Source organism: Vipera ursinii, assembly GCF_947247035.1.
Source record: "Vipera ursinii genome assembly, chromosome: Z".
Lineage (NCBI taxonomy): Eukaryota > Metazoa > Chordata > Lepidosauria > Squamata > Viperidae > Vipera > Vipera ursinii.
In genome coordinates, this window is record NC_139517.1 from 100929458 (window position 1) to 100955464 (window position 26007).

General features: G+C 37.7%; 1 protein-coding gene across 4 annotated transcripts in view; it reads left to right on the plus strand.

The window, feature by feature from the left end:
* Positions 1–489: 489 nt before the first annotated feature.
* The window catches only part of CDK6 (cyclin dependent kinase 6), a 116207-nt gene continuing 90689 nt past the window's right edge, over positions 490–26007 (plus strand). For 3 of the 4 annotated variants that reach the window (XR_014494099.1, XR_014494100.1, XM_083376378.1), the window contains exons 1-2: positions 490–1022; positions 9222–9694. Coding sequence is in view for 2 of the 4 variants with exons in the window: in XM_083376378.1 (XP_083232504.1) it covers positions 9462–9694 (233 nt within the window). In the remaining 2 variants the exon portion in view is untranslated. Of the gene's footprint in view, positions 1023–8092; positions 8214–9221; positions 9695–26007 lie in introns of those variants that run through there. The other variant, XM_083376379.1, reaches the window with a different exon arrangement.

The window sequence follows — 26007 nt, forward strand, 5'->3', positions numbered from 1 at the left end:
TTCTTTTGAGATTTATACAGCGCCGAGCACGGAAGCCTTCCAGCGTTGTGATGCGGCCGGCGCTCCTCCTCCAGTTGGGTTGTCCTTCCCGCGCCTCACCGAACCGCCTGCGTGCTCCTCCGGCCTTGGGGCGCCTGCTTCGTGCGTTGTGCTCGCCGATGCGACCCTTGCGGTATGCGACTGCTTTTGGCAGAGAGCTCGTGCAGGATTTCATTGAGTGTGAAGACAGAGAGCAGAGACAGAAAAGAGAAGAAGGCGGCCGCTGCCTTTGTAGTCTGGCTGGAATGCGGAAATGTTGAAGCACTATGTCAAACTTTTTTGAAACGGGGTCAAATCACATTCAGCCAGCGTGGGAAACCAAGGGGGAAAAAAAAGTAGAGGCGAGGTGGGGGGAAACTCTTTTGCTCCTGCTGCTGGTGTCAAATCGAGCTCAGGAACCGCGAGGAGAGAGAGAGAGAGAGAGAGAGAGAGAGAGAGAGAGAAAGAGAGAGAGAAACTGGGACTGCGTGGAGAGGCGGCGGCGGCGTGCAGAGCTAACGCGGAGCCTTGCACTCGGGAGATTGCTCGTTGCAAGGCTTTGATCAGCCCCAGAAAATTTAGCAGCGCCTCTTTCACTCTTTCCCCAAAGAGGGGGAGGGGATCTCAGCGCTTTAAGGTGTAGCCTGCCCTCCCGGCTGGCAGGAAGATGCGAACGCGGGGCAGCGATAGAGCTTCGGAGTTGCTGCTGCCACTACCTGTGTGGCCCCAGTCGCGGCTGCTGGGCTCCGCTCGTGGAAGCGCAGCCTCCCCTGTCACTATGTGAACTCTTCGAATCCGGATCTGCTGCGTGTCTACTTATTTTCACGGGAAGCGGAATTTTTTAAAAAAATATATAGAAAAGACTCTCTCCATTGTTTTTCCTGCCTCATCAGGTCTTTGCTTTTCATCTTTTTCTTTTTAACTATTTTTAACCCCTGTCTTGCTGGAGACCACTCAAGTGGTAACTTCTTCAGAAGAGCCGAAGTGCGCCTGAGCAATTCCAGGTACTTCTAAAAGTGCCCATGTGCTCTTAACAGACCAGTAGCTTAATGCTTCATTAATTTCCAGAGGTGGGGGGCTGGAAAGGGGCTTTCGAGATAACAAAAAAGGGGGGGAGGGTTGGAGACTGAAAAGTATTGTTATTCGTTTCCCCCCTTCTCTCCACGTTACTTGCATGCTTCATAGGGGAGCGTTTTGGGGTGGTCCTTGTGCGATCGCCGCAGCTTCTACAGAGAACCACGTTCGGTGTCCGCGTGGGATTTTCAAGGACAAGATTGAGCCGTCTTAGCCGTGGCCAAAGTAAGAAATGGTGGGGAAGTGTTGCTGCGCAAAACAAACACTTACTTCATTTATTTTCTATTTTAGGAGGCTTCAGAAGGATATTAGAGAAAAAGGGAAGGGGTTCAGCCGCCCTAGCCGTGCTGTTGCCGACAGCCTAGTAGCACATGTAGCGCATCAAGTTGATGCATGATTTCTTCACCTAATTTCTGCATGGCAAGCAGTTGAACGTAATTTCGTGGAGTGGGAATTCTAACTTTAACCCTTGGCAACGCTCCCTCTCCCCTTTTCGCTCCGTAGGATGTGTATTTTTATTTAAACGATAATTGTCTGTCGCCAGCCGCCGCGAGCGCTCCGCATGGAACTCCGCATCATACAATCATCCCCGGGCTGCATGCGTGGCCGCCTCCGACAATCGAAAACGGTATTGCCTGAGCCCCCGCCCCTTGACGACCTCCCACATGGAGCCGCCCCAGTTTCCCATCTTCCAGCCTCTCACATCTGAGGCCGCCTGGACAGTGGGGGGCGACTTCCATCCCGGAGGCACTCGGCGCCTCCGCTCTCTCGTTGGTCATTCTTATTTTCTATTGGCTAATGACCCTTTACTTCAGGGAAGGGTGTGCTTCGTGGTGGTGGTGGTGGGGGGGTGCTTGGAATGTTCTTTCCTGCAGTTGCAACTTGTAGTTACTTTGGGTGGTTGTCTTTCACTTCTAACAGATGAGGGTCCTAGTTGTGGTAGAATTGTCCGGTTTCTTTTAAAGCAGATTTTAATAATGTAGTAGCCTTGTAGAAATTATATTGGGCTAGTCAGTTGGTTTGGAGACACCTCCTGAAACCTAGAGAAGCAACTTTGAATTATATGGTGGTGAAAAGGTGGGAACAAAATATATTTTATAAAAGTATTTGTAATCTTACGGACAAAAGGATGACAGCTTTTTAGCATATGAACAGTGCCTGCCGTCATTCCAAAAGATCCATAGCTACCCTTGAGCTTCAGAGTTGCATTTCTCACTTTGGGGTCCTCTGTTCTAGCAGCACAACATGCAGAATTTGTACTCCAAATTCCTTTAGGCATGCTAAAGTTCCCATCTTTAATTTCTGGTTTGTCCAGTTAGGACTGGCAACAATTCCTGCCCCAAACCACAGAGAATCACTGCTGCTCTTTGTAGATTAGCTTTCTCCTATTTGGTACCAGAACAGAATTGCTAATTTTGAGTAAGAGAAATTGTGAAAATTAGAAATGGAACTCAAATTTAAGTTGTAAATAGTTAAAATTAACCATAATATTAAACAGGCAAAATAAATATTAAATTTATTGCATAGTTAGCTATTATTTCTGAATTTGGAAGAAAATTATCAGTTGTGGAATGATCTATTTTTGTTCGGTTGAAGCCTAGGAAGGACAAATTGCACTTCTTTGCCTTCTTGCCCTCCTGGTGTTAACTTGTTTTTAAAAAATCCAGCCCATAATTATTGTCTAGTTGACTCTGAGAAATGAAAAACTGGTCATATAAATGCTAAAGTTCCCTTTTATCTGTATCATTACATGTGTTGGCTGGAAATGATGGATCCTGCAATCCAGTATATTTGGAAAATGTGAGTTGGCTGAACTGAGATGTGATTTTGTATCATGCACAGGTTCAATGGATTTCATGTAAAGTGAGAAATTCAGATACTGCTCTCTTTCATCTCTATGGAGATTCTTAATCATCCATGTCACAGTTGTCGAAAAGGTGCTTTTCCAAAAGGCAGCTGGACTTTCTTGCCCTGTTATCTTTTGGAAAAGCACCTTTGGGTGCCTTCTTCTTCATGTTCTTCTGTGTAAGAATAGAAACCAGAATGCAGTGCAACTCCAGATTTGTTATTGTATATAAATTGAGAATTGGTTTAAAACTAATACTCAATTTGTTAACAAGCCAAGGTTAGAACTTTGTGAAAATTCTGAATTTTATATCTGGTGCAGAAAAAATGGCTATTTTGGACAGTTATGGACTTTATTCCCAATTCCACTAATGTTAGTGGGAATCAAATTTCATACATCCTTTGATCTATATATACGTATACTATACATAATTAAGAATTATATAGCTGAGAAAGTAAAGAGTATTACTTTTCTTGAACAACTTTATTGAGAGAAAGCATCTTAATTGAAACAAAAAATCTGCAGGCACTAACACCCAAACCCTTTGCTGGCAATAGTAAAGAAAGTGTTTATAAAATTATATCTGAGTTCCTTATTTGGGATTTTTCCCTTACCCAACAATTTGCACATTCTAAAGCAGATAGCAAATTTAAGGGGAGAAAACCCAAAACATTTAATAGCATTTGAATGCCTAGTTAAGCAAAATATTTTTGAATAACCTTCCCAAAAGTAAATGAAGAACACTCTAACCTAGGAAAGAAAATGTGTTAGTTTACAATGGCTCCTGCAGAAAGTCCTTATATTGTGTTTTTATCAATGTGAGCTTTCTAGTGATAGGAAATATAGAAGAACCTCTTGAAAATGATCTTTAAGCAGATTCCTTTGGGAGGAGATAATGTTTCAAATATGAACTCAATTTATTTAGGAATGTGTAAGTATAGGCCAGCATCTTGAATTATGTCCAGAAACAAATGGACTCCACTTATGGTTTATGCAGCTGGCTGTTAGGGCAACCCCAGATAAAACACATTATATCAATCTATATGAAAGGGGTTAATTCATAAAACACTATGGCCAACATCACAGTAAATATCTTCTGAATCATTCGCAGATATTTCAGTTGTAAAAAGGTTTCTTGCTTAGAGGTTTTTATTCATATTTTCTTTTAGTTTATGAGCAGAAAAAAACTTGATAGTTGCTTTTATCTGTGGTATTTCATGTATTACTCAAGTCATTGTCTTCCTTGCCAATGAATTGTTGTAACATTGGGTATAACACTATATACTTATAGTGTTATAACACTTATAACAATATAAAATAGTGCAAACACAGAGTATAGCTCTTTTTCTGGAGATAATAGTGATTGCAAAGTGATTGCAAGTTGAAAATGTGTGAATTGCAAGTTGAAAAACTGATTCAACTTGCAAAGTGGATTGCAAGTTGAAAATGTGTGAATTGCCAAGGGGCAACTATTATGCTGATAGCTCCGGATTTATTTATTTCTTATTTTCTTGAATGAATTTGTATCATATTTCCAGTGCTTAAGGTATTCCCCAGTCCATTATTTTAAAACTTTTTGCAATGCTATAATGAATCAATAATTGTTGGATCACAAAAGACTGCTGCATATCATAAAAAATGAACAAAAGGTTGCTGCAGATTTATTAAGAGAAGATACAGGGCTTTTATTGATCCTATATATGTAGAATACTGTTTTACACATATCACTCCCTTCAGGTTCATTGATACATAGGTGTATACTAAAAAATAAGTTGCACTATCTTACCTGCTGAAGAGAAGAGGTTAAAGAAGCTGTTCTTTTCAGCTGAAAAGCTGACAACCTCGATTGAAGACCCGAGCACCATCTGACCACATGAACTCCCATTCCTGCCCTAGCTCCTGCTCACCTAGCAGTTCAAAAGCATGTAAATGCAAGTAGACAAATAGGTACCATTTTGGTGGGATGGTAACAGCATTCTGTGCATCTCGGCATATAATCATGCTGGCCATATGACCACAGAAATGTCTGGGCAACACTGGCTCCCTCAGATAAGAAAGAGACCATTGCCCCCTAGACTTGGACATGACTGGGCAGGGAAAAACCTTTTACCTGCTTAAGACTATTGTTTTCTGGCCAGTAAATACAGAAGGGAAACCATTTTTTCTTATTGCTGTAAGTTAGTGGTAACATTTCTTACCATTTTATAAGCAAGAAACACAAAACACAAAATACTGCAGATGTGGGAAACAGGCAAGGTGGAGCTCTGCTCATTTTGTGTGACATTACCTGCCCACCGTTGTTCTTGGATTGCATCTTCTTTCCTCAGTGAACTTCTAGTCCCATGTTGGCGAACCTATGGTACGGGTGCCACAGATGGCACGCAGAGCTCTCTCTGTGGGCACGCATGCTGTTGCCCCAGTCTTAGGCCTTCAGCTGGGTATTATAAAACTTTTTCGCTTTAGGCCTCTGCCACCATGTACAAAAAAAAAAGGTTCAATCAATCAATTTCAACTTCTCTTGGGGGAAAAAAAGTTCTCGCAAAGTTGGAATTGATTGATTGAACTTTTTAGTCCCACCCAGTCTGCAGCTACCACTGCAGCCACGCCCACCCAAAGGGCCACGCCCACCCGACACCCAATGATACATAAGTGGGTTTTGGGTTGCAGTTTGGGCACTCTGTCTCTAAAAGGTTCGCCATCACTGTTCTAGTCTGTTGCTACTAGCTATAAGAATGCTGTATATTTCTTGAGGTAAATGTTCTTACCTTTAATTTACTAAATGCTTGCTCACTTGAAAGATATATTTACAAACTTATGTTATTTTCAAATTATTTCTCTTCTCCAGAGACCACGTCCATATTAAAATAATCTTGTGAAAATATAAAACCTCCTTTCATAATGTTTTGTAGTATGTTTAAAAGAAAGAGTATAGGCAAATTGTCATGGATCAAGGGAATTGTAGCCCAACAGACCTGGAAATCACAATTTCAAAACAATATCTGTACAGTTTTTAACTTAGTTAACACCAATATTTCCAAACATCCTTTAAATCATAGTTCTGAGAGAGATACTTGTAGATTTTAATAAGGACTATAATAATTATACGAGTCAGTCATTCTGGAAGAAGAGAAAAATGATATAGGTAAGCTCTTTTTCCTTTTCAAGAATTATCTGTAAGGTATTTATTTAAAAATGAAAGATAATAAGAGTTTCCTTAAGAAGACAAATGTCTTAACTGTCAGTGATCTTTTTTTAAAGTACCAAAATAAATGATGCAAATATGCATCCCTTCAGAAATGCTTATAGGACATTGGTTGGGAAAAGTTAGCCTATGTTAATTAAGGTTGGCACATGTCATACTAAATTTATTCGTTTTCATACAACGTATTGTTTTCCCATACATCGTGGAAATCATAAGTAGTGATGTCATGGATACTTCTACCACATTTCCATACTTATCAGAAAATAATCTCCATTCTTCAACGTAGTAAATTTGAATAGTCATTTAGAGAATAGTATTATTCATACTCTTTCAACTGCTCAAACAGTTGTCACCAGTGGAGTTAGGACTAGCAGAGAGCTTAAGTATGCAGAATAAAAGCTCATATTGCAGGGTAGGAAAGCATACACAAAGCCTGAAAAAAAACTCAGAACTTCATAATTCTTGAGCAAACTATTAGAAAAAGAGTTTAATGTTGAAAAGGAAGGGAAGGCTCAGGAAAAAAGTATGGGCAGGAGGGAAAATTCAATGGGAGAAATAGAAAGGTATGGAAAAGGACATAAGATTTTAAGAGGAAAACTATGCTGTAGCACAAATAATAAGGATAGTTGGAATAATTAGGGAAATAAGAAAGACAGTATAATGGGAAAACACTTTATAAGAAAAATAACCAAAGTATAGCAATCACCAAAACGCAAGCCTTGTCCAACCTAGCATATTCTAGAGTACTGAAAAAGACATGTCTTCCCAGCCAATCGTCTTCATTGATTAGAAATTCTTAGATTAATTCACAATCTGTGTAGAAGACAAATACAGATAACAGAGCTTTATGAAGAATTTTAGTAAGTTAGCACAAATAGAGCATCTTTCTTAAGACATTACAGCATCCACACCTTTTAAAAGGCTTGCGTGGCTACTTTGAAATCAGTCTTCTCCTAGAATACGTATGCATACTCGGTTTCTTTTCTTTACCAGTAATCCCAGGAAATATATTTTCAGATGAGAGGATTTTTAACCATCTGCACAAACTTTGTAAAGAACTTGAGTGTTTTAATAAGATGTACTTAGTCCACAGCAACCCACATTGCAAATAGGTTTTTGGTTTACATAGCCACAATGGCAGAAGTAGAGAATTAAGTAGGAGGATGAGAAAAGGAGGTTCAATAATAGAATATATCTTTGGGATAGCTAAGCGGCTAAAGTTTGGAGTGTAAAATCAATTATTCTGTTGTTAATAAACTCAGCTACACAACACTCATATGAACCATAGGCCTGGTTCATGCTCAAGCATACATTAAATTTAAAGTTTTGTTGGAGGCAGGCATAGTGTTTTCTTCAAGAAACTTTCAAAATTCTGGCTTACTGTTATCTAAATGTACCCATTGACTTTTCTATAGTTTACTGAATAAGTTTCAATTTTTTATCTATAAAATATTAGCAATGACCTTAATAATCTTGAAGTTATGTTAAAAGAATCTGTTTTTTTCATAACCACTGATTTTTGGCATTTACAGCAAAATTAAAAGAGTTTTTGATTCTTGGTGATACTTTGGTTGCTCATTAGTGATAATGCAAAGACGTTGGTGATCTGTATATAAACAGGTTTTGTAGCGCTTGTCACTCCTTATTACTTGAAGGTTGAATTTGCTGTAGCCAGTCAGAATTTATCACTGATTGTAGATGACATCAGCGGATATAAAGCTTACTTCTCTCAACCATGCATTGATTTTTCATTGTTGAATCATTCCCACATTGTCTTGTGAATTCTTCACATACTGGATCTTTTAGATATCTATCTAGAAAAAGATTAGACATAAATATTATGGGGTTTGGATTTATTAAATTATAACATTTGTGGTTTGATTAAAAATTAACTCTACTATTTACCTATTTTACTATTACTCACTAGATGTGAAGAAAGCACTTTTAAGCCTGGTAATTTCAGTGGAACACATCTTACACATAGAAAGCATTCGTTGTGCTTAGTGAGATTACCACCTTGTTTTAAGATGAACATTTAGGAATCTTCTATCACCCTTTGGATGAATCGTATATGTGAGTTTCTTTTCTTCTAAAGTAGCAGATGTCTCTTTGGGCATATATAAGAATTGGCATTTTTAAATTCAGATATGACCAGTTTTAGAAGTATTGAAAAATGCATTTCTTCTATATCTTGGCTTTGTCTTGCACAATGTTAACTGCGCAAATGGAAGTTGAAAAGTCCTCAGCATTTATCCAAGCCCATTTCTTTTCTGTTTTGCTTGGCTGCAGCTTTGCTTATCTGGCTGTTGCTGTCAATAGTAATTCTCCAATTATATTACTGATTTTCTCCCAGTTTGGAATCCCTCTAGATGTGTGGACTTGATTCCCAGAGATCTCAGTAACAAAAAAATTCTCAGAAAAGTCATTATTTGGTGAGAAATTTTAGAAGTTGGAAGTCTATAAATCTGAAGACCATCTCAGTGGATTATATACTCTGTCCTTGAAGATGGCTTGGAATTTTTGCTAATAGAAATAGAAACCTTCCGTTTTAAAAGATTGATTACTAGTAAATTTTTGAGACTTAACTCAGTAATGACAGTCTTAATTCAGGGAGTTTAGAATGTATAGATTGTGACCTGTTTGGTGAAGAAGTTCATATAATGACTTGTGTCATTTGTTTGGTTTAACACCTTGTGTGTATCCAGTTACAACTTGATAATATAAACATAACTGGTTAAAACTACCCTTAGTTTAGTGTAATAGGTAATTCCAACTCTTGTCTCTGAGACCAACTTACTTGACAGTTTTGTTGAGAAAATAAAATGAACATTCTTTGAAGGGAGACAAAATTACTAATATATAGGGAATGGGATATTAATGCTAATAATGGGAACATAGCCTGATAATGCATACTAAGTAGTGAAATTAATGCTATATTATGTATGAAATAAGTGAACAGTTGCAATAATAAATGAAAAGATATTCTGTGATGGAGAAATAATATGTTCTCTCTCTCTCTCTCTTTCTCGTTCTCTCTCTCTTTCTCTCTCTCTTTTTCTCTCATACACTTTGGTTTTATAGATTGAATTGGGTTTACACAGAGATTTATTCCAAAGACCATTCACCAGCTAAGCAATAAAACAACCACAGTTTATTACTACAGTTCTTGAATGTTACATTCTGTTGACTGGCCCATCAGTAATTGTTCTGAATACTTGTTGAAGTAGCAGAAAAGGCATTTTGGCAATTGGAATACAGGTCAACAGATTCAACTATTAGAACATCAGGCAACAATTTGTGAAGAAGGAAAGCCGTGAAGTCATGGATAAGGACAACATGAGCCTAGCTGACCAGCAGTATGAATGTGTGGCGGAAATTGGTGAAGGAGCCTATGGGAAAGTGTTCAAGGCTCGAGACTTGAAGAATGGAGGGCGCTTTGTAGCACTGAAGAGGGTGCGGGTGCAGACCAGCGAGGAAGGAATGCCGCTTTCCACTATACGCGAGGTGGCAGTCTTGAAGCATCTGGAAACATTTGAGCATCCTAACGTGGTCAGGTGAGGAAGTGGGGCAGAGAATGTAATCAACTATGTTTGAGATTAGTTGTGTAGATTGAATGAGAATTTTAAGCAAAGGCATTTGAGTATTAGAGCAGATATATGGAATAGTTTGTTTAAGTGAATATATTGCCAGCCTAACCCTTCTGTGCTTGAGCTTTTCCTCCTACGCATTCAAACATCCATCTCCAGAGGCATAGGTGTGTGACTTAAGTATTTGAGTGGATGGGCATGGTGCCACATGTATGCATTGATTTCTGGAACACAAAAAGGAAAAACAAAAAGAGTGTCTTTTATACTGGGAATTATTTGTGCCTAAATCAACCTATAATTTTTTTAGGACTATTAAATATTGCCCTTAAGACAATACTCATTCTATATGGTATCCAAGTTAATTTTGAAATTAGAACTTAATTTAGAATATGTAGTCCCTTCTAAACAATTCAAGAGTACCGGTATATAGAATATATTAAAATTGCATGTGAAATAGAAATTCAAAATGGGTAAATGTCTGTGGAGATTCTCAGTCATCCGGGTCATGGTCAAAGGTGCTTTTTCAAAAGGCAGCTGGACTGTTTTTTTTTCCTTGAGGAAAACAGTGTTTTGCTTCTCATCAAAGAACATCAATTCGAACGGTGGAGGAGGATGGAAACATTAGTTATGACAGGATGGTGGGGAATGGGATGGAAGGATCATAATTCTTTGCAGTCATCTGTTCAATAGCACTCTGTCTGAGAGCCTTTGAGGCCACTTGGGAGTTTATCTGTGCCCTCAGGGTGACCTGAATCAGAGGGCAAATGGGAGTGGAATCTTCTTGGAACTGCTGAAAGGACTGTGTTGTAGACAAAGAGATTGGTGGTGTCGTATTCCTCTCCCTCTGTTGAGGGAGGACTGTTCAGTTCTAACATAGGTAGCCTCTTTTTCACCCTCTTTCAAACCAGTGGTCCTCTCTATCCAGAATGTGGACTTTGCTGTCTTCAAAAGAGTGACCTTGGTCTTTCAAATGCAGATGGACTGAATCTTGTCCCGAGGGTTTGTTTTTGTATATTGTGCCATGCATTTATTTTGTTTATTTTTTTATTTTAATTCCATTTATATCCCGCCCTTCTCCGAAGACTCAGGGCGGCTTACAAGCTTAGCAGTAGCCTTCATTCTATGTATATGCCTGCTTATTAGGGCTTTCACACACACCCCAAGCGGCATTATTACAAAGTCAGCTTAATTGCCCCCAACAATCTGGGTCCTCGTTTTACCTACCTCGGAAGGATGGAAGGCTGAGTCAACCTTGAGCCTGGTGGGATGCGAACCTGCACTAATTGTACGCAGCTGGTGTTACTTAAGGAGGCATTAGCCCACTGCGCCACCAAGGCTCTTCCTAAGTTGTGAAGTGGTTGTTTTGTTTTCCACTGTACAGATCTACACTTATCTCACTGCGTTGTACAGGTAGTCCTGATCTTACAGCAGTTCATCTAGTGACTGTTCAAAGTAACAATAGCACTGAAAAAAGTGACTTACGACAATTTCTCACACTTTTGACAGTTGCAGCATCCCCATGGTCACATGATCAAAATTCAGAAGTTTGGCAGCTGACTCATATGTATGACAGATGCAGTGTTCCAGCGTCATGTGATCACCTTTTGCGACTTTTCTCACAAAGTCAGTTGGGAAGCCAGATTCACTTAACAACCGTGTTACTAACTTAACAACTGCAATGATTCACTTAACAACTGTGGCAAGAAAGATTGTAAAATGGGGCAAAACACATTCAACAAACAACTCAGCAATAGAAAGTTTTTGGTCCATTGTGGTTATAAGTCAAAGACTACCTGTATTACATATGTCACATTGCTCAGTTTGTGTTTGGGTGTTTTATGCTTGGGGTGGGCAAGCTTCTGTCTTAGTGTATTCGCATTGCACAAAATTGGAAAACGAATACACTAAGGCAGAAGCTTCTCCACTTCAAGGATAAAACATGCTGCCTACCTAGTCAGAAATAAGCCATATTGAATTCAACAGAACTTAATTTCCACTAAAGATTGTTGCAACCTTGGTTGCAGTGGTCTTTAAATATAATACATCTCAGGTCACAGTAATTCCTGGCCTAATTTTTTATAGGTTTGAAAATATGATTTGGATTTTTTTTTAAAAAAGGAAAGAGTTGTTCATTCCCATCTATGATGGTTTTAGCTTTTGTAAGTTTTAGATTTTATAAATGGTCCAGAAATAATACATGGTTGTTCATCAGTAATAGAAAAAACTCCTTTGTGTTCATGTCTATGATTTACCCTATGTTCTTGCTGATATGATAGTTGTATGTGAAGATTCATTTACAATTTTCATGGGTGGAGTCCCAGTAGTTCTAATCATACTGTTTCTTTAGATGAGTAATATGTCTGATATGTAATAATATGAGGTTCAAATGTACATGATGACTAATTATAAAAAAATGCCTATGCATAACAGGTATTATGATGGAATTTGAAAGAAGCTAGGTAGAACCTTTAGTGAAATTTTCCAGGGAATTTTTGCAAGTATATAAACAAGTAATAAATCTTCATATTTGGAACCTACTAAAATAAAAATTTTGCAATCCTGTATCAACTTACTTTAGATATCCTGTTTAAACATTAATATAGTATTTCTATATCTATCAACATAATGAGATTAGGAAGACCCTTATGTTTTGCTTTTCTACATGCCACAATGATTTTAAGTATGAAAAATGGTCAGAAGTAACTTTTTTCAGTGCCATTGTAACTTTGAACTATCAGTAAACAAGCTGTTGTAAGTTGAGGACTGCCTGTACTACAGGTGCTACAGTTTGAGTCATTTTCTGTCGTGATAATTTTTAAGAAAGAGAAATCTATAATCTATTTTGGAGTATGTTTTTAATATATTTATAATGTTTGATTTCATGGGAAAGTTCTATTTGTTATTGTATGCAGTAATGGGTGAATATCTATCTTTTTCTCAAATATAAAAGTGAATAATATAGTGTTTTGGTTTTTTCAGTTAAATAAGAGCAAAAGATGATGTCATAGTACCTTGTTATATTAGAAATAGTTGATAGAAAAGATATCACAATGATAGTAGAATTTATTATACTAGATGTAGTATTTAAAACTTGGTTGTTAGGTGTTGACCCTCTTACAGTAATTTGTTAGTCAATAATTAGCTTAAGAAGAATCCTCTAGGACAGGGCTTTTCAACCAGTGGTACGGGTACATTGGCACCTGGCAGGTGGTACGCAACCATCCTAGAAAAGTAACGGGGGAGGGGAATGAGCTGAACCGGTGGCAGCACCCCACAAGCCTGAGCGAGAGATAGCTGAAGCTGCAGGGCTGTGAGGGATCAGTGGAAGCGCCAGGATCAGTGCCAGTCTCCAGCTGGAGCTTGGCGCTGATCCTGTCACTTCTGAGCCCAGAAGAATTGCTGATCAGCTGGAATGTTGCAGCATCTCCAGGGTCTTGTGATTTACATTCAGATGCTTGGCAACTGATTCATATTTATGACGGTCACAGTGTCCCAGGGTCATGTGAAGTGACCAAAACCTGCTGCATCCACCCAGAAGACTGGGGGAATAAACACCAAACACCACCCCACACCACCCCTGCTGCCAATCCTCAACAGAAATGCTCACAACAATGAAAACGTCGGACAGGAGGAAATGAGCCGCCAGGCAGGTGTCTTGCTTGGCTGTGGCTTGGGGGGGGGGCACTTTTTTTCAGTGCTATTGTAACTTTGAATAGTCACTAAGTGAACTGTTGTAAGTTGAGGACTACCTGTACTTCATCAGGTTTTTTCCTTTTTTTTGGGTCAAGTTTTTGACACCTTGCTAGGTGACTGGTGGTACTCGGATGTTGCCATATCCTAAAAGTGGTACATTGGGTGAAAAGGTTGAAAAGCCCTGCTCTAGGATCAAACCTATTTAGTCTAGAATATTTTTCCACCAAGATTTGAGGATTATAGCACAACTTACTTGAGGTGCTCAATATCTGATGTTAAATAAAATACCTCTTTCCAATATTGGACATTGTATATAGGCATCATAACTTAACAACTTTATTCTCTATGGATCATTTCCTTTTGGAATGAGGAACTACCACCACAAGGGATAGAGATTTGATTCAAAAGGAATTAATTGGGTGTGGAATCAAGTCTTTGCATGCAGCTCTTTTCCATGCAGTGTTACAGTTTAAAACAATACATCTAGGTTTCACATAGAGTGATCTATAGTAATCTTTGCTTGATTTGTCTTACATCCATATAGACCTGGTTTGGTCAACAATACTGAATCCAGATCTTACACTTTTTTAATTTTCCATATCAGAATAAATTGTTCATAATATGAAAGATGTCCTTGCTTGGTTTCTATAAGAGAATTAGTGCAAAAAGTTTCATGAGATGTTCCTTAAAATGTGTTTTTATTTTATCCTAAACTTTAAAATCACTATGTTCGAGAAGGCAAGAAGATCTATCCTCCAATGTTAAATGTTCAGGTAATCCAGAAAAGGACAGTTAAAGAAACAATAGACATTCAGCTTCCTTCCTTTTTCATTGAAATGCAATCTTTCAAAATTCAGTGAAAAATACTTATAGAAAGCAAGTTTTGTTTTCTTATAATATTAATCCTTTCAGAAATCCTTTAATAATTTTGCTTCTAAAACTGCGCTAATGCTCTGAATAGCCAAATAATAACAGCTTCCCATATTTGTTTTCTTTGGTCAGTGCTAGTCGATTCAATAATTATTCTGTGTAGATTTAGTATAATCTGTTGGAATGAACTGATATAAAACTCATTTAGTTAAAAGTCATCGTTAGGTGATAATGCTTTAATGTCTTACTTGGAACTAGTACTGTGTAATAGCTGGGAGTTTCAAGGTAGATCTGAGATTGAATAAAAGAACTAAGAATTGAGGTTTGCACATGCAGATAAGCATAATTTCCTTTAAAATGATTTGTATGCTAAACAATAATTAATTGGGTTCATCCAACACACTAAGGTATAGGTGATGGTGTTATAAAAGAGAACATGCTAAGCCAACTTCTAACATTATAATTTAATGAGATATGCCTTGCATCCATTGGTTTCAAGGAACAACATCAAAACTTTTAATATCACCTACAATTGAAACTACAGAAAGAATTCTGAAATGTTACCTTTTGTATTCTACTGTATAATCCACGTATACACAGATTAAGGGGCTTCTGAAGCTAATACTTATTTGTAAGAGAATCTAGAATTTTAAAACGTTTGAAACTCTTTGGAAATTCTTCTTTTTCACCTTTCCCCTACTAAAAAAAGCCAAGGCTTATTATATATAAATATATAAGCATACCATGTGCATAAGCATACTGGCACTTCAATTGTGTTTGGTAAGATAAATTCCGCATACCCAGAGTTCAGGTTGGAAGATTAAATGTTTAATTAGTCGTTATTGTCCAGAATATATAAAATTGGCACAAATATATCCCCCAGTTATGTAAGATAACATTCACTGCTTGCAGAAAACATGAAGTATATGCAGACAAAGGAAAGACTTTGCCAGGAACAAATGACATATTGAATCCAGGAAATTCCTGTGTGTAAAATTAGGATTATTTCCTGCTGTAATGCATCTGTAAATATTCTGATTATATTTATTGCATCCAGCACCACATAACAGCTTGATTGTATTGGAATCTGCATTTATAGAATATGAATCAGAAGTGGAGTATTTCAACTCAAAGTATCCCATATCAAATGATACTGGTGTGTTTGTGTGTATGTGTTTACCAAATGTTAAAACAAAAACAAACTTTGCTTTTCATTTAGTAGATTTTCAGCTTTAAGTCTGCCCCTTAAGCAGCTGCCCAAAACACTGGTAGATGTAGTTATTTTTACTATTGTAGAAAAAGTTATTTCTAATATTAAATATGCACGATGGTAGCAATGATTTCTAAGTTCACAAAGATGCGGAAGGAGGGGCGGGACCAGCGCCATGGTGGAACGACATCCTTTGGAAGTTCCCGAAGGATTGTCGCTTTTCAGCTGTTTGGGGGATCTGTCTGAGTTTCAAACAGATCAGAGCTGTCCTGTAGGGACAGTGAAGAAGGGAGGCACAGTTTTGGCAGCACAGGAGGGATCGTAACCTCCTGGAGAGTCGACGGAAGCTTCCCGGACCAGCAGCTGTCAGACGGCCATTGTGAGCCGTCACAAGCCAGGGCAGCCACTTGGAAGATCTTGAAAGTAAGTTTGGAGGATTGCCTGGGTGAGAAGATTGAGAATCCTTAAATGCTGGAAACTGTGTGTGTGTGGGGGGGGGAAATAAGAATTTGACGCCATGGAGAAGGGGGGAGGAGCGGATTTTTAAACTGCTCCTCTCGAACTGCAGCAGTGGATAACAATGGAAGGCAAAAGAAGGTAATGAATCAAGTATCTCGGCTGAGAATACCCTTGAAGCTTAAGAAAAAAAGGGAGAGTAAGTGACCTTGAATGACAGCTGCAGGACTCACTGATAAGAAGTTTACAGTGTTTTTTTAGTTTGCGGAATGGTGGATTGTTTTTTATTTTATTTTTTTTCTTTTGGACTAAGGGCACAGAGACTTTGAAACAAACAAAGAGCGTAACCTGTATGGATTAATTTCTTCTTTTTTAGATATAAGGATATTTGGCTTTTTCCTTCTTTTTTTCTTTCCTTTTCCCTTAGTTCTCACCTTTAGTTGTCGCTGAAATTTTTGGTACTCTTTTTGTTGGCGGGGGGGACCACAACACACATAGCAACAGCTGCCCTAATATCACAGAGTCCGGTGGCACAGAAATCACTGGACAACACAACACAGCAAGATAGATCCAACATGGAATTGAAAAATATGATACTGGCTCTACACACAAACTTCAAAGAAGGGATTGGCAAACTAGAAGAAGACCTAAAAGAGGTCAAAGAACTGATGGAGAAAAATGAACAAAGATTGCAACAAGCAGAAGAAAGAATTAACAGATAAAGAGACTAGAGGAGATTGATAACCGACTTACATTAACAGACAGGAACCAGAAGAAAATGATCATTGCTTTAGAGATGGATAGAGCTGATTATTATTTAAGATTCCAAAATGTTGAAGAAGAAAAGGGAGAGAACCTAGCAGATGTAATGGCGGGAATATTAGCAGAAGCATTGGAGGAAAGCAAGGAAAAGATAATTAATGATATAGATGAGATATTTAGAATACACACTAGATATGCAACGAGAAATACTCTCCCCAGAGAGGTGTATATAAGATTTACTAAAAAAGCATTAAGGGTAGATATACTACAGAAACTGAGAAATGTTAAAATAAAATGCAAAGGAAGAGAGATAGTGATGTTAAAACAGATCCCAAGAAGAGTGAGAGACCTGAGAAAGGAGTATCAATTTCTGACAAAATGCTTAATTAAAAAAGGGATAAATTTTAGATGGTTAATACCAGAAGGAGTAATGATAAATTGGCAAGAACAAAGACATAGACTGGGCACAATAGAGAAAGCAGAACTTTTCTATGATCAATACTTTGGGCAGCAAGAAGAAGAAAGGCTGAGAGGGGAAAGAGTAATCAGACAGCAAGGAGACAAGACAGAGAAGCAACGCAGTAAGTATAGCATAGAACAGGAGGAAAGGATGTTGAGAGAAGGGACGAGCAATAGAGGCAAAAGAGCAAAGAGAGATGAGAATAATGAGAGCAACTAAAACTTCAAATAAATAATCATGGAAGAAGAAATAAAAGCAATTTTGATAAACGTAAATGGACTAAATTTGACTATAAAAAGAAAACACTAAATAAATTGGGGAAATTTAAAAATGGATATAATTTGTTTACAAGAAGTTCATATTAAGAAACAACATAAAAATCTACTAGAATATCCAAAATTGGGAGAATTATATACCTCACTTGCAGATCAGAGAAAAAGAGGTGTGGTGGTATATATCCAAAAAGCAATACAAACTACATTGTTATATTCAGATGAAGAAGGGTAAATTTTAATGGTGGAAGTAATTATGAGTTGTAAAAAAACTTTATTGGTAGCGATTTACGCCCCAAATGAAAACCAAGAAAATTTTTATTCAAAATTACACCAGAAAATAATAGAATAGGAATTCAAAAGCATATGTATGATTGGAGATTTCAATGCTATTGTAAAGGCCGGGCTGGATTATAATACGACAAAAAAAATAAGACCCTAAGGAGAACACTTCCAAAATCTTTTCATAATATGGTGGACGAATTAAATATACTAGATGTTTGGAGAGAAAAATATCCGGAAAAGAAGCAATATACATCCTATTCTAACAGACACCTTTCCTGTTCAAGAATAGATATAATATGGACATCAATAGACTTATTTACAAGTACCCAAAATATAAACATAGAAACAAGCACATGGGTGGACCACAACCCAGTCACAATTACATGGAAAGGACAAAAAAAGAGAACAAGATGGACATTAAATCAAACTGTATTGAATGAAAAAGACTTCCAGCAAAATATGGAAAAAGAAATGACTTTCTTCTTTAAGGAAAACAAAACAGAAGATATCTCACTTCAAAATGTCTGAGATACAGCGAAAGCATACATGAGAGGACTTGCTATATCTTATATGGGGAAAAAGAATAAACAGAAAAGACAGATTAGGGAAAAACTGGAGGAAGAATATAAGACTCTTGAGAAAGAATTACAGAAAGATACACAAAACAAAAAGATAAAAAATTTAATAGAGTTGAACAAGCATAAAATGAACTTAATAGAAAATGAAGAGGTGGCAAGGAAAATAAAGGCAGTTAAACAAACCTTTTTCTAACGTGCAAACAAACCAGGGAGATGGTTGACATATAAAATTAAAAAGGAGAAAGAGAAGAGATGGATTAAACAACTGGAAGATGCCGAGGGGACTTTACAAGAATGAAAAAAAAGAAAAAAATAGCTTGGGAATATTATGAGAATTTATATAAGCAACAAGTAGTTTCAGATGATAGGATAAAACAATTCTTGGAAAAAACAGAGATACCTAAAGTACCAGAGAAATTTAAAAAGCTATTAGAAGACAAAATAACAATGATGGAATTAACAGAAGCAATTAAAAAACAAAAGAATGGCAAAACACCAGGACCAGATGCGCTACCAGCGGAACTATATAGAACATTGCAGGAACTGTTAGGCAATGTAATGCTGGAACTCTATAATGAACTCCTCTCTGAAGCTAAGATACTAGATTCGTGGTCGGAAGCACTTATTACCCTCATACCAAAGGAAGAAACGGAAATACAGAAAATAAAGAACTATAGACCGATTTCCTTGCTGAGTGTGGACTATAAAATATTCGCATCAATCATGGCCGAAAGGCTTTAAAAGTTCCTAAACGAATTTATACATATGGATCAAAATGGGTTCCTGCCCAAAAGACAGATTAGAGACAATATGCGAATTATATTAAACACATTAGAATATTATGAAACACATCCCAAAAAACAGATGGCATTGATGTTTTTGGATGTGCAGACAGCATTTGACAATGTGAATTGGCAATTCATGATAATGGATTACAGATTATGGATTTTAGGGAGAAATTTATAAATGTAATTAAAGCAATTTACAATAAGCAAATAGCCAAAATAATGATAAATGGAGATATGACTGAAAAGATTAACATTATTAAGGGAACAAGGCAGGGATGCCCTTTATCCACATTATTGTTTGTATTGACATTGGAGATACAAAATAGAACTATAAAACAGAATAAGGATATAAAGGGTATGAAAGTTAAGAGAGAATATAAGCTACAAGCTTTTGCAGATGATTTAGTATTTATCTTGGAGAAGCCACTAGAGACAGGACCTGTATTAATAGAACAAATAGAAAAATATGGTGAGGTAGCAGGTTTGAAGATTAATAAAGATAAAACAAAAATGTTAGTGAAAAATATTACTGAAAAACAAAAAAAAGAATTGATGGGAAAGTTAGAGATACAGATTGTAAAGAAGGTAAAATACCGTATATACTTGAGTATAAGCCGACTCGAGTATAAGCCGAGACCCCAAATTTCACCCCCCAAAACTGGAAAAAGTTGTTGACTCGAGTATAAGCCGATCCGCCGTTCTGCAAGCCTCTGCCGCCAGCAGAGGCTCGATCCGCCATTTTGCAAGCCTGAATACACAGTCGCCGGGTCTCCGTTCCTCTGTGCCCTGCCTGCCTGCTTCTTTCCACAGCGGAAAGAAGCAGGCAGGCAGGGGGCGGAGGAACGGAGACCCGGCGACGTTTGGGGAGGTTTGGGCGCCTCTCCAAATATCCCCAAACGTCGCCGGGTCTCCGTTCCTCTGTGCCCTGCCTGCCTGCTTCTTTCCACAGCGGAAAGAAGCAGGCAGGCAGGGGGCGGAGGAACGGAGACCCGGCGACGTTTGGGGAGGTTTGGGCGCCTCTCCAAATATCCCCAAACGTCGCCGGGTCTCCGTTCCTCTGTGCCCTGCCTGCCTGCTTCTTTCCACAGCGGAAAGAAGCAGGCAGGCAGGGGGCGGAGGAACGGAGACCCGGCGACGTTTGGGGAGGTTTGGGCGCCTCTCCAAATATCCCCAAACGTCGCCGGGTCTCCGTTCCTCTGTGCCCTGCCTGCCTGCTTCTTTCCACAGCGGAAAGAAGCAGGCAGGCAGGGGGCGGAGGAACGGAGACCCGGCGACGTTTGGGGAGGTTTGGGCGCCTCTCCAAATATCCCCAAACGTCGCCGGGTCTCCGTTCCTCTGTGCCCTGCCTGCCTGCTTCTTTCCACAGCGGAAAGAAGCAGGCAGGCAGGGGGCAGAGGAACGGAGACCCGGCGACGTTTGGGGAGGTTTGGGCGCCTCTCCAAATATCCCCAAACGTCGCCGGGTCTCCGTTCCTCCGAGCCCTGCCTGCCTGCTTCTTTCCGCTGTGGAAAGAAGCAGGCAGGCAGGGCGCAGAGGAACGGAGACCCGGCTTCGTTTGGGGAGGTTTGGCGAGGTGCGCGCGCACCTCCCCAAACCTCCCCAAACTTCAGCAGGTCTCCGGACGGCGGTGGCTTGGGAGAGGTGAGCGCGATCCCGGAAGCTCCAAAGCCTCAGCCGCGCACAAGTCCTTGGTAAGTTTTTTTGTTGACTGGAGTATAAGCCGAAGTGGAATTTTTCAGCCCAAAAAGTGGGCTGAAAAATTCGGCTTATACTCAAGTATATACGGGGTATCTGGGGATTCACCTGACAGCAAGATGTACAACAATTAAAGAAGATAATTATTACAAATTGAAAAGACAAATCGAAGTAGATTTGGATAAATGGAAAAAGGTACAACTATCATTAATAGGTAGGATTGCAATAATCAAAATGAATATATTACCACGATTGTTGTTTTTGTTTTCAACAATACCAGTAAGATTGGAAAAGATATATTTTGAGGGACTAAATAAAATAATTTTGAAATATATTTGGCAGGGGTAAAAAGCAAGGATTAATTTTAAAATGTTACAGGATACAAGACTCAGGGGTGGGTTTAGCTTACCTAATTGGGAATTATATTACCAGGCTGCAGTAATGTCATGGATAAGAGAATGGATTGTACTGAGGAATACTAGATTATTGACATTAGAGGGACATGATTTACAGTTGGGATGGCATGCGTTCATGTGGTATGGGAAAAATAGAATACACAGCTATGTCCAGAGACGACATATCAAGAATTCTTTATTGATGGTTTGGGAGAAAATAAAGAGGAAGCATTACTTGAGGATTCCAGATTGGCTCTCAATGATGGAAGCGTTAATACACCCCAATATGTTTAACATGGGAAACATTATAAGATATAAAGACCTACTAACAGACACGGGGAAGCTGAAAACCAAACAACTATTAGAGGAACAAGGAATAAAGATGGATTGGTACATGAGAAGGCAAATACAATCTAGATATGAAAAAGATGCTAAAATAGATGGTTTTAATTTGGGGAGAACAGAGTTAGATGAAATACGGGAACTGAAGAAAAATGGATTAAAAAATGTATAGCTACTTATTATATAGGGAATTAGAGGAGAAGCAAGTTAAGGAGTCAATGTTAAAATGGTCAAGAAATTTTGGATATACGATTGAATTAAATAGATGGCAGCAATTGTGGGAAAGAAACTAAACTGACAATGGCGACAGCGTATAAAGAAAATATGTACAAGATGTTCTACAGATGGCATATGTCTCCAGAAAGACTAACTAAAATCTTTAAGGACAGATCTATGAAATGTTGGAAATGCCATCAAATACCAGGCTCTTTCTATCATATGTGGTGGACGTGTGCAGAAGCTAAAACCTATTGGAACATAATCAAATCATGGATAGAAAAGATGATACCACAACGTATAGAATTAAGACCAGAAATATTCCTGTTGGGTATTTTACCAGAGAAATATAGCAAAGAGAACACGTATTTGATTATTCATATAACCACTGCAGCTAGGATTGTGTTTGCACAAAACTGGAAGGCACTGAAAGCTCCTCCAGAAGAAGAGGTGATCGGGAAAATAACAGAATGTGCAGAAATGAATAGATTAACAATGATAATTTAAGATAAGACAGAGTCAGAGTATTATGAAATTTGGGAAAATTTTATGAGTGGGTGAAAAAGAGAATATGCTTAAAAGACAGCTAACACTAATTTAGTTGGAAGAAAAATGAGGAGATAACGATATTATTATACATAATATAGACATTGAAAATCTAAGGAGAGGAGCTGCTGGGACATCACCCCTGAATAGTATCGGAAGAGGAATGGGAGGGAAGAAAGGAGAGGAGAGAGGGAAGAGAGTAGAGGAGGGGGAAGGAAGTAGGAAGGTTGGAGGGAAAGAGGAGGAGAAGTGGGGAGAAACGGGAGGGGAGTGGTGAGGGAAAGGGGAGAGGAGAGGAAGAAGAGGGAAGTAGGAAAGAAAGGAGAAAGGGAGAAAGAAAGAGAAGAGGGAAGGAGGGTGGATACAGTACAAGGGGAAATGGACGAGCAGCACCCAAACTTATGTGTATTTATTTATGTATGGCAATGTATTTGTTGACTTGTTTGTGGAAGAAATGGGAAAATAAAATTTTGTGTGTGTGTGTTTGTGTATATATATATATGTCAAATGCTTGTTAACTATTCTTTGTTAGCAATTTAAAATTTACACACACACACACATATATATATATACATATATACATATATACATATATACATATATACATATATATATATATATATATATATATATATATATATATATATATGTAAATTATTCAAATTGCTAATAAAGAATTTGGGAGGCTAAGATGATCATTTCGAACTCTTTATGTTCTCATCAGTTAGTCATACCCTTTATCTGAGATTCGAACCCGGGCTGATTATATATCAGGCAGTGTTTTAACCTCCTGAGCCACGGGTTCCTTCTCTCTTATATTAGCTGGAAGGCAAGGCAAATGTATGTTTAAGTATTTGTCAAGGCTTTTTGAATGGACCTTGCTAATTAACTCTTTCATTCCTGTTTTGGCCCGGCTCAGGGCTTATCCACAGGACATAGTCAACTTATGACAGCTCATTATTTGTGTAAATTATTCAAATTGCTAATAAAGAATTTGGGAGGCTAAGATGATCATTTCGAACTCTTTATGTTCTCATCAGTTAGTCATACTCTTTATCTGAGATTCGAACCTGGGCTCAGGAGGTTAAAACACTGCCTGATATATAATCAGCCCGGGTTCGAATCTCAGATAAAGGGTATGACTAACTGATGAGAACATAAAGAGTTCGAAATGATCATCTTAGCCTCCCAAATTCTTTATTAGCAATTTGAATAATTTACACAAATAATGAGCTGTCATAAGTTGACTATGTCCTGTGGATAAGCCCTGAGCCGGGCCAAAACAGGAATGAAAGAGTTAATTAGCAAGGTCCATTCAAAAAGCCTTGACAAATACTTAAACATATCTATATATCTATATATCTATATATCTATATCTCTATATCTCTATATCTCTATATATCTATATCTATATCTATATCTATATCTATCTATCTATCTATCTATCTATCTATCTATCTATCTATCTATCTATCTATCTATCTATCTATCTATATTAAAAAAACAAAAATGCTGAGTGCACATTTGAGGAAAAAGTTCTTTGTCATGCTCTTTCTATCTCCCGTGTTAACTTCCAAGATTCTGACTTCGGAAAATTAGTTTCACCTCCAAAACCATAAATCAGCCAGTGCAAGATGTCATGTCATGTTGAGCTGATAATATTTATTTTATGCAAAAGTCCTTTTCAGTAGTGCATATACTTCTTTTCTACATATTTTGTAAATATGCTTAGAACAGTGTATCTCAACCTTTAAGATGTATAGACTTTAACATACTGCCTTGTTGAAGATCACACAATTTAAAAGTTGAGAAATTTTTGAGACTGAGAAACACACTCTTAGACTATAGAAGGAATATCATTAGGGTATCCTGCTGTGCTTCCTGTCCATATGTTTTGTCGTTTGTGCACCTGAAAGTAAATATTTTATCAGTTCCTTTATTGTATTATCACTGGTGATTCTGAGAAATATGTACTCTACTTATTTGTCATGAAATTCTATTTATAACAGTATTGTAATACATTTAAGACATTTCAAAGACTTCCCCTGTACTAAAATCAGAATCAAACTTTGTCCTGAATGTTATATGGAAATTATATGGATTACATAGTTCTTAAATGTAAGGCCTAAAAGGATGCAGGAAGAAGAAACAGGCTCCCTATATATATCATTCTTTCTTCCCACCCCTTCCCTTAGTATGTTTGAAAAAAAAGTTCTATTTAAATAAACAAAGGTATCATTAAAAGTGCTATTCTTTTAGCTATGAGGAAATGTTTTGTCATGTTTCCCTGGAATACATGCCATGTGGCTTTGTGTTTTCTTATTGAGAAAAATACACTTTGAGCAGAAAACTTTGTACAGTTAAAACTCATATGCTTCTCTGTTAGTGGTCATTGCTCACAATGGCTGGCATGTTTTTCATAAAAAAGTATATTTGACAAATTACCACCAAATAAATGCATTGTTTATAAGTGATATTTATTACAAAAATTGATCCTAATAAACAATTTGTTCAAATGAAAGGGATCCAGTGAATGTGTAAATGTACTTACCTATAGTCTATTTAAAACCATGGTCCATTTTCTTAGTGTTGATATCTTTCACATTATTATCTTCTGTCTGGCAGGCGTAAGGGGTTGGTAGATAACTAACTTAATAGTTATGTATTGAGAAATAAGGCAGTATATTTAGATTTCTTCTCCCAAGCAATACTTTGGCAACCCTGCATGACTGTTTACCTTGAAACAAGTAAGCTTCATATGTGAAATGGAGTTTTAACCAGTATATCTTCAAGCGTTAATCCAATGCATTGACTACAAATTATATACAAGTATCTTGTTTTGATTATGCCACCCTATATCATTTTTGGAAATATCTAAAGTTATTTGTAAACTGAATTCTAGATTTGGATGTGCATTAACTCATTGCCATAGACTTTGCTCTGTAGTAGAAATAGACTAAATTGGAAAAGGCCCAAATCAGCAATAAAGCATGCCAGAACTCCCAAATCAATTCATTCAATTCAGTTCTGTTTAAAATGATCAGGTGGCAGATAATGGGGGAAAAACATTTGCTAGAAACCATTGGGAGGCACCATCAAATGTACTGGCTTGTAATGAAACAACTTCTAAAGTTGTCTCTAACGTATATGGCCACCTATCTCACTAAGTGACTCTCCCAGGAAAAAAGCTGCAGTGGATTTGTTATAAGCATCTGATAGCCACATGGATATCTTTGTATCTTTGAAATAACAGTATATGCAAGATATAGTAGGTCATCCACAAGTCAGTATAGAGTCTGGTTCCCAAAATATAGCAAATTATTCATGCACTGTCTCTTAATAACTGTTTCACTAATTTAGCAATTATGTCAAAAAAGATAATAAAACTGGGGCAAAACTCATTTAACAAATATCTCTCAGTAACATAAATTTTACGGTTGTGAGTTGAGGACTACCTGTATTGAGCACACATAGGATCTGTCAACTAATTTGGGAAGGAAAACGACTGATGAGCAAATTATGTATGGAAACATAATCTCAAAGTCACATGTCTTTAAAAGGCTATTTTTCATCTTCAAAATACAATTTCACATATCCTGGCAGTCATTGAAATGAGCTAAAAATCATTTTTTTCACAACAAGAAATGCAGTTGGGACATATGGTGATATTGTCTAACAAATGTCCTGCGTTTGGATACGTGTTAATTAAAGA